Below are 15062 nucleotides of genomic sequence, written 5' to 3' on the forward strand. Positions count from 1 at the left end.
CACTGCTCAGCGCTCTGGTACCAATGTCTGCGTCAGTACATCGACACAGCAACTTTCTCTCACCTAAGTGATTTCCCATACACCGCCTACTCTGCTGCTACACGACAGTGCGGCTCGTTGTCAACAACACCCAACCTACTGGTACAGTCACACGATGACCCGGAGTCCCTTTAGATCAGTGGACAAGGCCATGCACTCACCATTACAGCAGAGCAGCACAGGTTTACCGCACTAAAACCAAGCTTGTGTCAGCCCAGTCGTAACTTCCTCCTTTCCCAACCTCTCATTTTCAGTACCATCAAAGCTGTGCCTTTCAAGTGTCCCCACAGTCAGAACCGGCAGCAGGAGCCTTCCAGAGCAGTGCCTCCGTATACACTTCACTAGAGCAGTGCCTGTGTATACACTTCACTAGAGCAGTGCCTCCGTATACACTTCACTAGAGCAGTGCCTGTGTATACACTTCACTAGAGCAGTGCCTGTATACACTTCACTAGAGCAGTGCCTGTGTATACACTTCACTAGAGCAGTGCCTGTGTATACACTTCACTAGAGCAGTGCCTCCGTACACACTTCACTAGAGCAGTGCCTCCTATACACTTCACTAGAGCAGTGCCTCCGTACACTTCACTAGAGCAGTGCCTGTATACACTTCACTAGAGCAGTGACTGTATACACTTCACTAGAGCAGTGCCTGTGTATACACTTCACTAGAGCAGTGCCTGTGTATACACTTCACTAGAGCAGTGCCTGTGTATACACTTCACTAGAGCAGTGCCTGTGTATACACTTCACTAGAGCAGTGCCTGTGTATACACTTCACTAGAGCAGTGCCTCCTATACACTTCACTAGAGCAGTGCCTGTGTATACACTTCACTAGAGCAGTGCCTGTATACACTTCACTAGAGCAGTGCCTGTGTATACACTTCACTAGAGCAGTGCCTGTGTATACACTTCACTAGAGCAGTGCCTCCTATACACTTCACTAGAGCAGTGGCCTCTGTATACACTTCACTAGAGCAGTGCCTGTGTATACACTTCACTAGAGCAGTGCCTGTGTATATACTTCACTAGAGCAGTGCCTGTATACACTTCACTAGAGCAGTGCCTCCGTACACACTTCACTAGAGCAGTGCCTGTGTATACACTTCACTAGAGCAGTGCCTGTGTATACACTTCACTAGAGCAGTGACTGTGTATACACTTCACTAGAGCAGTGCCTCCGTACACACTTCACTAGAGCAGTGCCTGTGTATACACTTCACTAGAGCAGTGACTGTATACACTTCACTAGAGCAGTGCCTGTGTATACACTTCCCTAGAGCAGTGCCTCCTATACACTTCACTAGAGCAGTGCCTCGTATACACTTCACTAGAGCAGTGCCTGTGTATACACTTCACTAGAGCAGTGCCTGTGTATACACTTCACTAGAGCAGTGCCTGTGTATACACTTCACTAGAGCAGTGCCTCCTATACACTTCACTAGAGCAGTGCCTCCTATACACTTCACTAGAGCAGTGCCTATGTATACACTTCACTAGAGCAGTGACTGTATACACTTCACTAGAGCAGTGCCTCTGTGTACACTTCCCTAGAGCAGTGCCTGTGTATACACTTCACTAGAGCAGTGCCTGTGTATACACTTCACTAGAGCAGTGCCTCGTATACACTTCACTAGAGCAGTGCCTGTGTATACACTTCACTAGAGCAGTGCCTGTGTACACTTCACTAGAGCAGTGCCTCCGTATACACTTCACTAGAGCAGTGCCTCCTATACACTTCACTAGAGCAGTGCCTCCGTATACACTTCACTAGAGCAGTGCCTCCTATACACTTCACTAGAGCAGTGCCTGTGTATACACTTCACTAGAGCAGTACCTGTGTATACACTTCACTAGAGCAGTGCCTGTGTATACACTTCACTAGAGCAGTGCCTCTGTGTACACTTCACTAAAGCAGTGCCTGTGTATACACTTCACTAGAGCAGTGCCTGTATACACTTCACTAGAGCAGTGCCTGTGTATACACTTCACTAGAGCAGTGCCTCTGTATACACTTCACTAGAGCAGTGCCTGTGTATACACTTCACTAGAGCAGTGCCTCCTATACACTTCACTAGAGCAGTGCCTGTATACACTTCACTAGAGCAGTGCCTCCTATACACTTCACTAGAGCAGTGCCTCCGTATACACTTCACTAGAGCAGTGCCTGTGTATACACTTCACTAGAGCAGTGCCTCGTATACATTTCCCTAGAGCAGTGCCTGTGTATACACTTCACTAGAGCAGTGCCTCGTATACACTTCACTAGAGCAGTGCCTGTGTATACACTTCACTAGAGCAGTGCCTCCTATACACTTCACTAGAGCAGTGCCTCCGTATACACTTCGCCAGCTCCTGTACTGAGGATCTCTCAGGTGCTCCGTATCTACAGCAACGCTGAGTAAGGCCGTTATAAACATCCTTTTTTAAGTATAGCCATTAGGTCTTCAACGACCTCTGAGTAAATAAAGCACTGCTCACACTGCAAAGCGATCACACTGCTCACATTCCCACCAACAGTGCAGGCTCCTGTCACTGCACACTCACTCACCACTAACGGTGCAGGCTCCTGTCACTGCTCACACACTCAGCACTAACAGTGCAGGCTCCTGTCACTGCTCACTCACTCACCACTAACGGTGCAGGCTCCTGTCACTGCTCACACACTCAGCACTAACAGTGCAGGCTCCTGTCACTGCACACTCACTCACCACTAACGGTGCAGGCTCCTGTCACTGCTCACTCACCACTAACAGTGCAGGCTCCTGTCACCGCACACTCACCACTAACGGTGCAGGCTCCTGTCACCGCTCACACACTCACCACTAACGGTGCAGGCTCCTGTCACTGCACACTCACACTCACCACTAACGGTGCAGGCTCCTGTCACTGCACACTCACTCACCACTAACGGTGCAGGCTCCTGTCACCGCTCACTCACTCACCACTAACGGTGCAGACTCCTGTCACCGCTCACTCACACTCACCACTAACGGTGCAGGCTCCTGTCACTGCTCACACACTCACCACTAACGGTGCAGGCTCCTGTCACTGCTCACTCACTCACCACTAACGGTGCAGGCTCCTGTCACTGCTCACACACCACTAACAGTGCAGGCTCCTGTCACTGCTCACTCACTCACCACTAACGGTGCAGGCTCCTGTCACTGCACACTCACACTCACCACTAACGGTGCAGGCTCCTGTCACTGCACACTCACTCACCACTAATGGTGCAGACTCCTGTCACCGCTCACTCACACTCACCACTAACGGTGCAGGCTCCTGTCACTGCTCACTCACTCACCACTAACGGTGCAGGCTCCTGTCACCGCTCACTCACTCACCACTAATGGTGCAGACTCCTGTCACCGCTCACTCACACTCACCACTAACGGTGCAGGCTCCTGTCACTGCTCACACACTCACCACTAACGGTGCAGGCTCCTGTCACTGCACACTCACTCACCACTAACGGTGCAGGCTCCTGTCACTGCACACACACTCACCACTAACGGTGCAGGCTCCTGTCACTGCACACTCACCACTAACGGTGCAGGCTCCTGTCACTGCACACACACTCACCACTAACAGTGCAGGCTCCTGTCACTGCTCACTCATACTCACCACTAACAGTGCAGGCTCCTGTCACTGCACACTCACCACTAACGGTGCAGGCTCCTGTCGCCGCTCACTCACTCACCACTAACGGTGCAGGCTCCTGTCACTGCACACTCACTCACCACTAACGGTGCAGGCTCCTGTCACTGCACACTCACTCACCACTAACAGTGCAGGCTCCTGTCACTGCTCACACACTCACCACTAACGGTGCAGGCTCCTGTCGCCGCTCACTCATACTCACCACTAACAGTGCAGGCTCCTGTCACCGTACACTCAGTACTAACGGTGCAGGCTCCTGTCGCCGCTCACTCACACTCAGCATTCTCAGGGTTTTTGGATTTTGGTCATTCTAATACATACACGATGACACTTGTTTTTTTCATTTTTCTTTGATCACATGATGTGGGAACTCCTTTAAATGCATTTACTTGCTTTCTGCATATTTTCTTTGATCCAATTTGGACAAGTTTTTGGCCTAGTTTAGAATTTTCTTTAAGTCTTCAGAGTTCTCTGTACAGCATGAATAATTTTCTCCAACAGTATCATCTGAGTGTCCTTTTGTTCTCTCAACGGTGTTTTACAAAGGAAGAACGTGCTTCAGTGGCAGAGAAAATTTAACTTAACCACTCAGCTTATACCTGTGCCACCACGTCACAAAAGAGAATGTCAGACTCAAGGACAACTATCAAGTTATTTACTAGGAGTTCTATACTTCACATTTTAGCACCATGGTCCTGAACTAACTTATTCTCGGAAGAAATAAGGTGTGTTTCTAAATTTATTTCCATACATGCTGATAGCATTTGTTCTAGTACTACTCATTGAAAAGACCATCCTTTAAGAAAAACCTTCATTTTTAGTGTTATTTAGGTAAGCACGTATAATGTATACGTGCATGTCTATAGGGTTAGAGGACAATCACGGGTCAAACGCTGCCCGCCACCTTTTTCCTAATTCCATGTATTAGTGCATGCGTTTGTTTGTCGGAAGACAACTCGCAGGAGCAGGGCATTCCCCCCCCCCCGCCCCCCGGGTCCCCACTCTGGAGTTAGGCTCCATGGCACACGCTTTAACCCACTGAACCTCAGTGCTCCCCACTTGTGGTTTTGCATGGGGCCTCTCCTCTTGCTTGGCACGGTGCTGTGTACTCCAGGCTAGCTGGCCCGCCAGCCTTTGCGGGAGGCGTGGGATGTGTGTGTTCCAACCCCGCGCTACCTTGCCCAGGACCACAGACAGCTGCCACCTCACTCTGCTTCTCCAGGGTCCAGGGACCTGAACTCAGGCCACCAGGCTTGCACAGCGAGCACTTTCACTGCCTCAATCAATTCTCTGGCCTGGAAATACTACTTTTTCTTCAATGCATAATTCTCCCATCGTTTAGACGGTTGCATTTCACACTACAAGAAGAATTACGAGTTCTAAAACTTAGAAATAATGTAAACTAGTCCAGTAGAGAAGGACTTTTCCTCACTGCAAATCCTGTAATGATGTTGTAAATTCTTTCTCCTCAGCTGAGGTCTTTCAATTCCTGAACATTCTGGGGGGGGGGGGGGGGCTCCGGCACTGTGCAACAATTAAGTGAGCCGTAAACATCACTGTTTCCGAATGCAGTCAATTACAAAGCACTGTAACTTACTTTTATGTAAACAATAAAACAAATACTGTGTGTAACATATACACCCATAATACTATCAGGCAAAGTACTAGGAGAGGACAGTCTCCGTGCTAGGACTACTGATAACTTTTTCTGTCTGCCCAGCCTCCTGTTACTAAAATCTTCAAATCAGAACTGTCCTAGGAAGGTTGTGAAAGAAAGACCCTCAGTCAGCTCCACCCGCTACTAATTTTAAAACCAGCAGGACGTCTACAGAAAACTTTAATCCCCAAGCCCTCCACCTAAAAATAGACATTTCCACACAAAGTTTAAGAACGAGTCTCTGCTGCCACTCAGCATTATTCCCCAGATATAACCCCCCAAGCACACACAAACAATAAGGACCACCGAGGGTCAGACTACAGGTCCTACAGAGTACTTCTCAATGCCAGTCCATACATCATGCTCATCACTGTACTGCAATCGTAAGGTTTTCATAAGGAAGGACATTTGGAGAATCTACCGCGAGGCTTCCCTTGCTTGCAATGTACAGTTGCAGCTGCTTTACAAGTCGCCGCCCCCCCCCAATAAACGTCATACAAATCACCAGCATCACACCTACCTTTGGTGAGATGATGCTCTCCACACTGCTCTCTAAGTTACACTCAAACACATGGGCTTTGGTTAGCTTCTTGTCCCAATGGGCCGCCAGCCAAATTTTGGCCAGAGGCCCTCTTTTACTGAGGACAAAATGTGCGTAGAACATTTTTCTTGTTTGCTACGAAACAGCAAGAAACCTGAGGAGAGAAAAAATTATTAAGTTTCATGTGAGGATGGAAATATTAGACATGTAAAAAAACACAAAAAAATCTAGTTTCTTACATTTTACAAAGAGCCTGAAAGTACAGTAAACATTTTACAAAACAATCCCATTATTTTAATTTGAAGGCAAGGCCCATCTCCAAGTATTAAGATGTACATGGAAAAGGGTCAAACTGCTTTCATGACTTGCTATTGTAAAGACTGTCACCAAAAACCTCTTATCCTAAATCCAACCAAGTACCAATCCTATTTCTAGGCTACTTACTGAGAGTCGCCATAATTCTGATAATTGGCTAGTATCGAGATGTAAAGAGAGAAAAACATCTAAGGCTAGCACATATGATGCCTCAGGTGCAATCCCAAGTGTCACAAAAAGAAAAACAAACCCCAAAGTACAAAATCTAGAAAGAAAGGCAACCGCACGGGCAGCAGCAAGTACCTGCTGAGCAGAGCCTTTCAGGCCACTCAAGCAAAACTGAGTAGGTGGCCTGACCCATTGTGTAGGTGGAACCTGCCATATCTTTTTTTTTCCCTCCGGTTTTTCAAGACAGGGTTTCTCTGTAGCTTTGGAGCCTATCCTGGAACTCGCTCTGTAGACCATGCTGGCCTCGAACTCTGATCTACCTGCCTCTGCCTCCCGAGTGCTGGGATTAAAGGCGCATACACCACAACTGCCCAACCAGAGGCCTACTTTCAAGAAATAAAAAGCGGATCTTTAATAAAATAAGACTAGTTTTGGCTTAAAAATAAATCTTCTGCTCAAGGTTGACTGCCTTTAAAATTTATTCTGTATGTATGAGTGTTTTGCCTGGATGAACTCACATGTGTGCCTGGTGCTCGTGGAAGTCAGAGTGGAAGATGGTATAGATTCCCTGGAACTGGGGTTGGGAACGTGAGCCACCATATGGGCACTGAACTTGGGTCCTCTACAAGAGCAACATACTTAGCTACTAAGCCATCTCTCCATTCCCTAGTTTTGGCTTTCTTTAATTTTGAAATGACTACAGAGTCACCAACAGCTGTTTCAACAGTGGTATCTTCCAAACCCAGACAGTGACATAAGGTATCTCTCTATACCATCTCATTTTGGTATTTTTATATAGGCAACACAAGTCACACAGCATGGACTTTCTTCAGATTTAGCAGTGTTGCTGAGGTCCACTCCCCTAACCACTTACCAACAGTGCACTCACTCTTCTAGTGCTGCATAGCATTCTATGAGGGAATAAGCTACCATCGACTTAGCCACTTACCCACTGAGGAACGTCTGCCTAGGTATTAAGTTTGGGCCACTGCTGATAAAGCCAATGTACATATTGTATGCATACTTACTTACTGTCAACCAAACTTCTCTCTACAACAACCATTATAAGGTGTAGTTGCTAGGCAATACAATAAGAGTACATATGGTTTCAAGGGTAATTTAATACAACGATCATAACAGTCTATCTCTTTACAACCATAGACAAGAATTATCCTAAAATTAATATGGAGCAACAAAGCCACTAGAAAAGCAAAAACCACTTCAAAAATGAACAGGAAAACAAAGATTAAATCCATAAGTTTTAAACCTTAGACAGCTGTAGCTCAACATTGTGGTACCAGCACAAAGACACACAGGGATACCTACGACCAAACAGAGAACCCAGAAACAGATGTGTGTATCTCCAAATGACTTTTCACAAAGATGCAGAAGCAAGTCAAAGATGGAATGATAAGTCCTGCAACAAACTGGACAGACCTACACAGAACAGAAACAAAATGCAAAACCAAAACAGCTAAATTTGGACCTCGCAAGCTACACACAAATAATTATTCAAAACACTACATTACCTCCATCTGAACCCCAGGATAAGCCACTGTGCATTCACCATGCTGCCTGCTCTCTGGATTACAAGAGCACTGCCTATGCAGCACATCCAACAAAACCTAAAGAGCATGCAAGTCCCAAAGTTCAGTTTACGTCGTTCCAGCTGGCTACCTTAAGTTAACTCCAGTTCACTGCCTAACAAAAACTGAATCTGAATAAAAATCTCTTAAAATGAGATCACAGCTTAAATGTGTACTAGCACACTTTTAGAAAAAGGTACCAACGGTTTGGAACAAGTGTTTTTAGACACAGCACTACACTGTCAATAATGTGCTCTGTAAACTGGCCTTCATTAAATTAAAATCTTGCTTTAGAACTCAAACTGAAAAAAGTTATAAACCCCATTATCTGGCTAGAACAAGTAAGGAACCGTCATGACTAAAAAGTAAAACAGAAAATCCAATTAGAAAGTGAGCAAAAAGGAAATGTCATCACAGAGGACATCCCCATGAGAAACAGGAACATAAAATAGAGTAATTCTAAGTCACTATGAAAACACAAACTAACCCTCACGAGTTAACCAATGTAGCCTTACCACATGGGTTTAAGCAAAAACAAAGGCAACATCAAATGCTGGAGAATATGTAAACATTTTTTAGTAGTTAAAAAAAAACACGAGTAACTATAATTTCATATTTTCAAACAAAGGAAATTTTAAAATAAAAATTTGCTCATGTTTTAACTGACAACATGCCCATTCTTTCCATTGATGAAAAGAAACTGTTTTAAAGGAAACATAGCTAGAATTTCATGTATGCCAAAAAACATTACTTGTGGTAAAGAAAAAATGGATAGAACTAGCAAAGATTATATTGAGCAAGGTAACTCAGACTAGAAATATGCACACTGAATGTTCTCTCATGAGGCTCCCAGCTCCAAATCTTGAGCTTGAGTGTGTAATCTGGAGAAACCAGGAAAAGTTAGGGGGGCAATAGAAGGGAATAGCATAACTTGGTGTAAGTGATCTTAAGGGGAAAATGGGAAAAACTAGGGGGTTACCTATGGAGGAGAGGGAGATAAATCCAGGAGGGTAAAATAACAATAAAGATGCATGAAAGTCATAAGGAATCACATTATCTACCTAAAATTACATGTAATACATTAAGTAAAAATTTCACACTGGGCTGACAATGCTTTATTCAAGAACCGAAGACTACCTAACCAAAACTCCAACACTGGCGGGAGAAGTCCCCTCCTCTGAACTGTTGGTCTCTTTTGTCCAAACAACAGAGACTACGGATAGCGATTGCCTTGGGTGCCCTGGTGAAAGGTAAGTCCTCATTGCTAGGGATGCCATACTCTTTGAAGGCTGGGCCAAAGCATCCAAGCTGGATCTCACCTCCAAAGAAGGAAAGCAACTAAGTCTATGATGCCTCTGAACCACAGGGATGACCAGCATGGCACTGCCACAGCAACTCTAAGGGTGCAGGAGTCGCACACACAGTTTGGTGGTAACAAGAGCTCTCTAACTGGACTTAAGAGGGAAACCTAGGCAGTGTCTGGGCTAGTGAAGTCATGGAACTAGAGCAGCTAAGGAATGCAGAGAGCAAGAGTGAGTCTTCCCCAAGGAAGTGCATACCGAAAGGTCAGCCCTGAAAACAAACATACAAGTAACATTACACAGACGGAGCAGGGTTCATTTTTACATTTAGGAACACACACGCACGCACGCACGCACGCGCACACCATACAAAGAAAGAGAGGCCATGAATCTGAAAGAGAACAAGGTGAGTGCATGGGAGGGCTTGGGGGGTGAGAGGGGAAAATGATGTATCATTTGCGGGAAGGCAGTGTGTCAGCCAGACAGAAAGAGGCAGGTGTGCCCCAGCTCTCCCCTTTCCAACACTTAATAAAAAGCATGCTGACATTCTTATTTGAGCCTAATGTGTCAAGTGCATTATTAATTCACGGCACAAAAAGAAAAAACACAAGCTTCCCCAACTATTTAATGTAATAGTGTAACCTTTCTACCAAATATCGGGTTGAGAAGAATACCGCAAGAGAAAATATTCAGATCAAATGTTATGTGGTGTATTAAATAATACTTGCAGTTACATGGTTGCCACTTGGCACTTTATGTAACAGTATGCTTACCACAATCGAAGGGAGCCTTTCATTTGAAAATTGTATTTTCAAGCATTCAAAGGTTTGTTAGAGCAAAACCTCAACTATCCCTAGAGTCTGGTGGTTGCCCTTAATCCCGCACCTGGGAGGCAGAGGCAGGAGGATCTCTGTGAGTTCAGGGGCTAGTCTATAGAGGGAGTACTTAGACAGCCAAGGCTACACAGACAAACCCTATCTTGCAAAACAAACAAACCAACCTAGAAAATTTACAGAAATTCAATATGGCAATGTTTTCTTAGAAATGCAGTCACTGTTCTACACGAAAACCTCAAAACATTGTGTTCCAAATAAGAGAAAAACTTGTCACAACAATGCAGGCCAAACGAGTTACTAAGTTTGTGCTTAATAAGAAAATAGGATATACCAACTGATCTCTTAATTAAGAAGTCTAAGAAATTCTAGAGAATCTAGAGATTAAAACTACTAACACGCTTCAACAGGTGTGAGTAGTGTAGGGCCGTCCTTCAGCTGCTGGTCAGGACTGAGCCTCAAGCATCCCAGCTATGTGCAGGCAGATTCCTAAATAGATTTGGGCACGGGTGGGAGATGCTAAGTAAAGCAGAGGAACACTAAAATTAATCTGGGAAATGATTAGTAACTGGAGAGAATTCTACAAGGGAAGTCAGAGCAACAGTAGTCACTCAATGACAGCCACAGTCAAATAAAGAAAAAAAAAAAACACCCAAGTATCACTACACTCCTTTCTGCCTTAGTAACACAAACCTTTCACTTTAAAAAATGGTTGTTTAACCTGTAGAGATTCTGGATATTCTCAACAGTGTTGATTCTTTACAAAAGACCCTTGCATTTGAAGTCAGAGAAGAGCTTCTCAATGCAGTGATTTGAACCGACTTTTTCTAAAGCAGCAACTTAATTGTTGATGGTTACTTAGAACACACTCACTCATGCAAAAATAAAACAGTTCTATTTATTCTAAAGAAGCAAAGTCAAATTGAAGCTCACATTTCTGCTACAATATCCACCATCACCAGCTTTTCACTCACCTATCAGGAAAGTTAAACTAACACAACCTTTTTCAAGAGCAATTTGGCATGGTCTTATGAAAATTCCACACATCCATGCTTTCTGGACAGAAATTACATTTCCAGTAATCAATATTAAAGATATACTTGGATGTGTGGAGACAGAAGAGACACAGGGAGGGAGGGAGGGAGAGGGAGAGAGCAAACTAAGCAGCACCAAATGTTTTGCCAAATTTCCTAATGACCCAATGCCAGCCCATTTCACATAGAATAAAGAGGACACAGGAAAAGTGTGTTTTCTAGTGCTTGATGGAAGTGTACTTTTTGTTGCCTTGATAGCATAACTTACTCATTAGTATCAAATTTATCAGAACATCAGGACTCTACCTGACTATTAATAAGTGACTTGAAAACAAATACATCTATACAACAGATGCAAGGCAGCCTTAAACAATGATGTCAGCTTGGTACTAATAGGAAAAGGTCCAGGCCAAATTTAAAATACTGGTGTGCATGGGGGTGTATTTGTGACTTAATGGATGTGCTCTATGTATATATAGTTGCCTCAGCTGCCCCTTCATATCTAAAGGTTCCATATTCTTAGATTCAGTCAGCTTCAATGGGAAATGCTTTTTAAAGAGTGTGTTTTGAACATGTACACCTTTTCATTATTCCCTAAACAATAGTGTACCAGAGAATTGAAGCTCCCCCAGATTTTCCCCCCTTGGTATGTGCCCTAGAGCCCATTTCCTACAGGTACTAAGGCAAAGTGGCCCTCTCAAAAAGACAAGGACACATGCATATTTCAAGAGAAATGGCAGGCTTGGTTCTCAACCGTTTCCAGTTGAGTCAAAAGAGGCTTTGGTTAGCATTTTACTAACCAAAATGAACCCAATCATGATCTGAATGTTGGGGAAAAAAAATTTAGATTGGCGGTGTAAAGGGTTCTCACCAACCTTCCACTAGTTTAAAAAGAAAATCGCCATAGTAAGTACAATGCTGGTGGTTGGTGGCCCTCGCTTTTAATCCCGGCACTTGGGAGGCAGAGGCAGGAGGAAAGGCCAGCCTGGTTTACAGAGCTTTGAGTTCCAAAACAATACAGAGAAAGCCTGTCTCGAAACACCAAAAAAAAAAAAAAAAAAAAAAAAAGCATGAAAGGCAACAAAAGATGTATAGCATTTTAGAGCCATGGTGGGTTAATCCACCTATGCGGAGCCAATGAACACGCCGGTTTGGTCAACTGCACATGCTTCGGAGCATTCTGCACATGCGCGTGCGCAAAGCATGTGTGGAGTGCTTACAGAACCGGAGAGTGGGCCGCACTTTTGGACTATTTTGCATGTACTCGTGTGATTTTTTAAAAAACCTTGGGCACAGCTACATTACCTATCCTATTAACAGAAACGACCACACCAGGAGTCACGCATAATCCTCACTTGGATTAGCTAGCAAGTTATGCTTTCTAACCTTCATGTAGTTCACTTTTCCTATTATAAAAGCACCGACAGGTGACAGTCGGTCATTTACTAACTTTGGAAAACATCAATACCTAACTCAAATAAAAACGGAGCTGTCAGCTAGTGGCATGGAAGGCTAAAAAAAGAAAAAGGTATGTCTAGCCTGCACATAACTGCTTAACTCTCCTTTGGTACTAATACTGGCAGAGTCAGCTCTAGCTTGAAATTTAACTCTTTCCTTAATTAGTTATTTTTAATGGCTAAGGAATCATTTCATGGGCTGGAGAGATGGCTCCGAGGTTAAGAGAGGTGACCTACTCAATGATGCTCTTCCAGAGGACCAGTGTTCGATTCCCAGCACCCACACACATGGCAGCACACAAATGTCGCAACTCCAGTTCCAGGGGATCTCACACCAAAGCGGAAGGAAGGAAGGAAAGGAAGGAAGGAAGGAAGGAAGGAAGGAAGGAAGGAAGGAAGGAAGGAAGGATTTCATGTCTGAAGTTTAGCACGGGCCTAGTGTCTGTAATCCCAGGACTCCCGACTCTGAGGCAGGAAGATCTTCAAGGCCAGCCTGGGCTACATAATGAGATTCCTCCAGCTCTCCAAGCAATAACAAAATATAGCAACAAAACCCTGACTTTTAGCTTCCTCAACCACACAATTCATGAGGAATAATGAAAATTAAATGAATGTCCACGTAGTGCCAAGCAGATGCATGCAGTATTCTCAAAAACACAACTTGCCCAGTTAGCACTGAGTATGTCTCTCAAGAATTACAAACTTCCCGAACACTCAAGTTTAAACCTTTCCTAGAACTTGCATGATTTGCTAAATCAGAAAAGAAATTCCCAACGTACTTGCTGGGCACACTACAGAAAGTACGGAGCCCACTACTTAAAACACCTCTGTCACTTCGCTTGTACAAACGCTAAAGCAATTCAAACCCTGGACACAGCACACGCCCTCAACCAATGCCTATTCAAAAAAAAAAGTTGCTTCCAACACCAAACAAAGGTATTTACAACTTAAACTCTGCCGCCTCTCAGCGCGGGGCATTTGATTTTTAATAGCAGTCTGCACCCCGGGGTGGGGGAGAAAGACACAAGGCTCGCCCCGTGCAGTTCCACGGGAGCCAAATGTTAACCTTCCCCTGTCAAGAGACGCCGACGTCCGCAGGAGCCACTTCCCCAAACCCTTGCAACACCAACGCGTGAGGGGACGCTGAGCACGGCCCAGCGAATCAGAGAACCCGGAGGAATCTTCCATCGCGCTTCCCTCTTCAATTTGAAGGCGGCTCTCTCGGTGGAGCCGAACACCCCCCCCAGTGTCACCTTACACTATCCCGGCAGGGCATTTCGCACAAACGTCTCCCCGGCCGCGAGAGAGGCACCCGAGATCGCAGCGTGCGTCTCCCCCGCGACACCCGAGCCTCGATTGTTTAAGAAAAAAATAAACCCAAGTTTGGAAAAGTTAAGGGGAAACCCGGTTACACCCACGTCCAGGGCGGCGATTTTTTTTTTTAACAGCCACGATCGGGTTCGTGGGATCCGCGAGGTAGGAAGGGAACTGGAGAGAGGACACCGGCTCGGGGCGACAGCGCACTTGGCCGCCAAGCCCCGCGGCCACCGCATGCCTGGCGGACGCGCCCGGGACCCGGGTCCCCGCATCCGCCCGCCGGCTCCCGGCCCCGCGTCTCTGCGCACGGGCAGCCACGATCCCCCGCGGGGAGAGAGGGAGGGAGGAGCGGCGGGATCCCGAGAGCGGGCAGCTTCAAACCCCGGCTCGCCCTCCCCGCCCGCAGCCCCGGGGGGGAGGCTTTTGTGGGCCGCGCGCGCGCCAGGCGCGGAGGGAGCGGAACCATTCGTCCCTCGGCCGGCGCGGAGCCCGGGCGAAGGCGGGCCCGGGACGGACCGGACCGGACTCGGGGTTGCCCCGGGGAGCGCGCGGTGCCCGCTCGCCCCACGCCACCCCCCGGCCGCGGGGCCCGCGCCCCGACGGCGGCGGCGGCGAGCAGGGGTCGGCCAGGCCGCTTACCTGGAGGTCCGCGGGGAGCCGGGAGGGGCGGGCGGGCGGGCGGCCCGGGGAGGGGGGAGGAGGGTCGGGGGAGGGGGCGGGGAAAAGGGGGGACAGCCCGTGTGCGCGGTGTCGCCTCGGAGCCGCTCCCGCCACCGCCGCGGCCGCCGCCTCCTTTGCGATTCACTCAAACAAACAAGATGGCCGCCGGCACGGCGCGGCTCTTCCGGCCGCCCAAACCCTCCGTTCAAATCGGCAGGATGTTTACGGTCAAAAAAAAAAAAAAAACGGCCTCCTGCGCCTGCGCGGACCGCGGACCGCCCCCGCCGCCCCCTCCGCCCGCCGCGATCGCCGCACTTCCGGGGCTGGGCCCACTCCCATCCCCGTGCGGGCGGGGCGGGGCGGGCGCAAAGGTTCCGGGCCGAGTCCGCCGACGGGGCGCACGCGCAGTGCGGGCCGTTGCTGTAAATAGTTTGGGTGCAGTTTGTCACTTGGGCTTGGGTTAAAGTGTTGTGGTTGCCGTGGGCCGGTT

General features: G+C 46.9%; 1 protein-coding gene across 1 annotated transcript in view; it reads right to left on the reverse strand.

The window, feature by feature from the left end:
• The window catches only part of Rad21 (RAD21 cohesin complex component), a 31522-nt gene extending 16926 nt beyond the window's left edge, over positions 1–14596 (reverse strand). Inside the window, exons 1-2 of the mRNA XM_040730644.1 lie at positions 14552–14596; positions 5881–6055 (exon numbers count right to left, since the gene is read on the reverse strand). Coding sequence (XP_040586578.1) covers positions 5881–6024 — 144 coding nt within the window. The 5' untranslated portion in view covers positions 6025–6055; positions 14552–14596. The remainder of the gene's footprint in view (positions 1–5880; positions 6056–14551) is intronic.
• Positions 14597–15062: the final 466 nt, after the last annotated feature.

The sequence above is a fragment of the Mesocricetus auratus genome, unplaced genomic scaffold (genome assembly GCF_017639785.1).
Source record: "Mesocricetus auratus isolate SY011 unplaced genomic scaffold, BCM_Maur_2.0 Super-Scaffold_100023, whole genome shotgun sequence".
Classification (NCBI taxonomy): domain Eukaryota; kingdom Metazoa; phylum Chordata; class Mammalia; order Rodentia; family Cricetidae; genus Mesocricetus; species Mesocricetus auratus.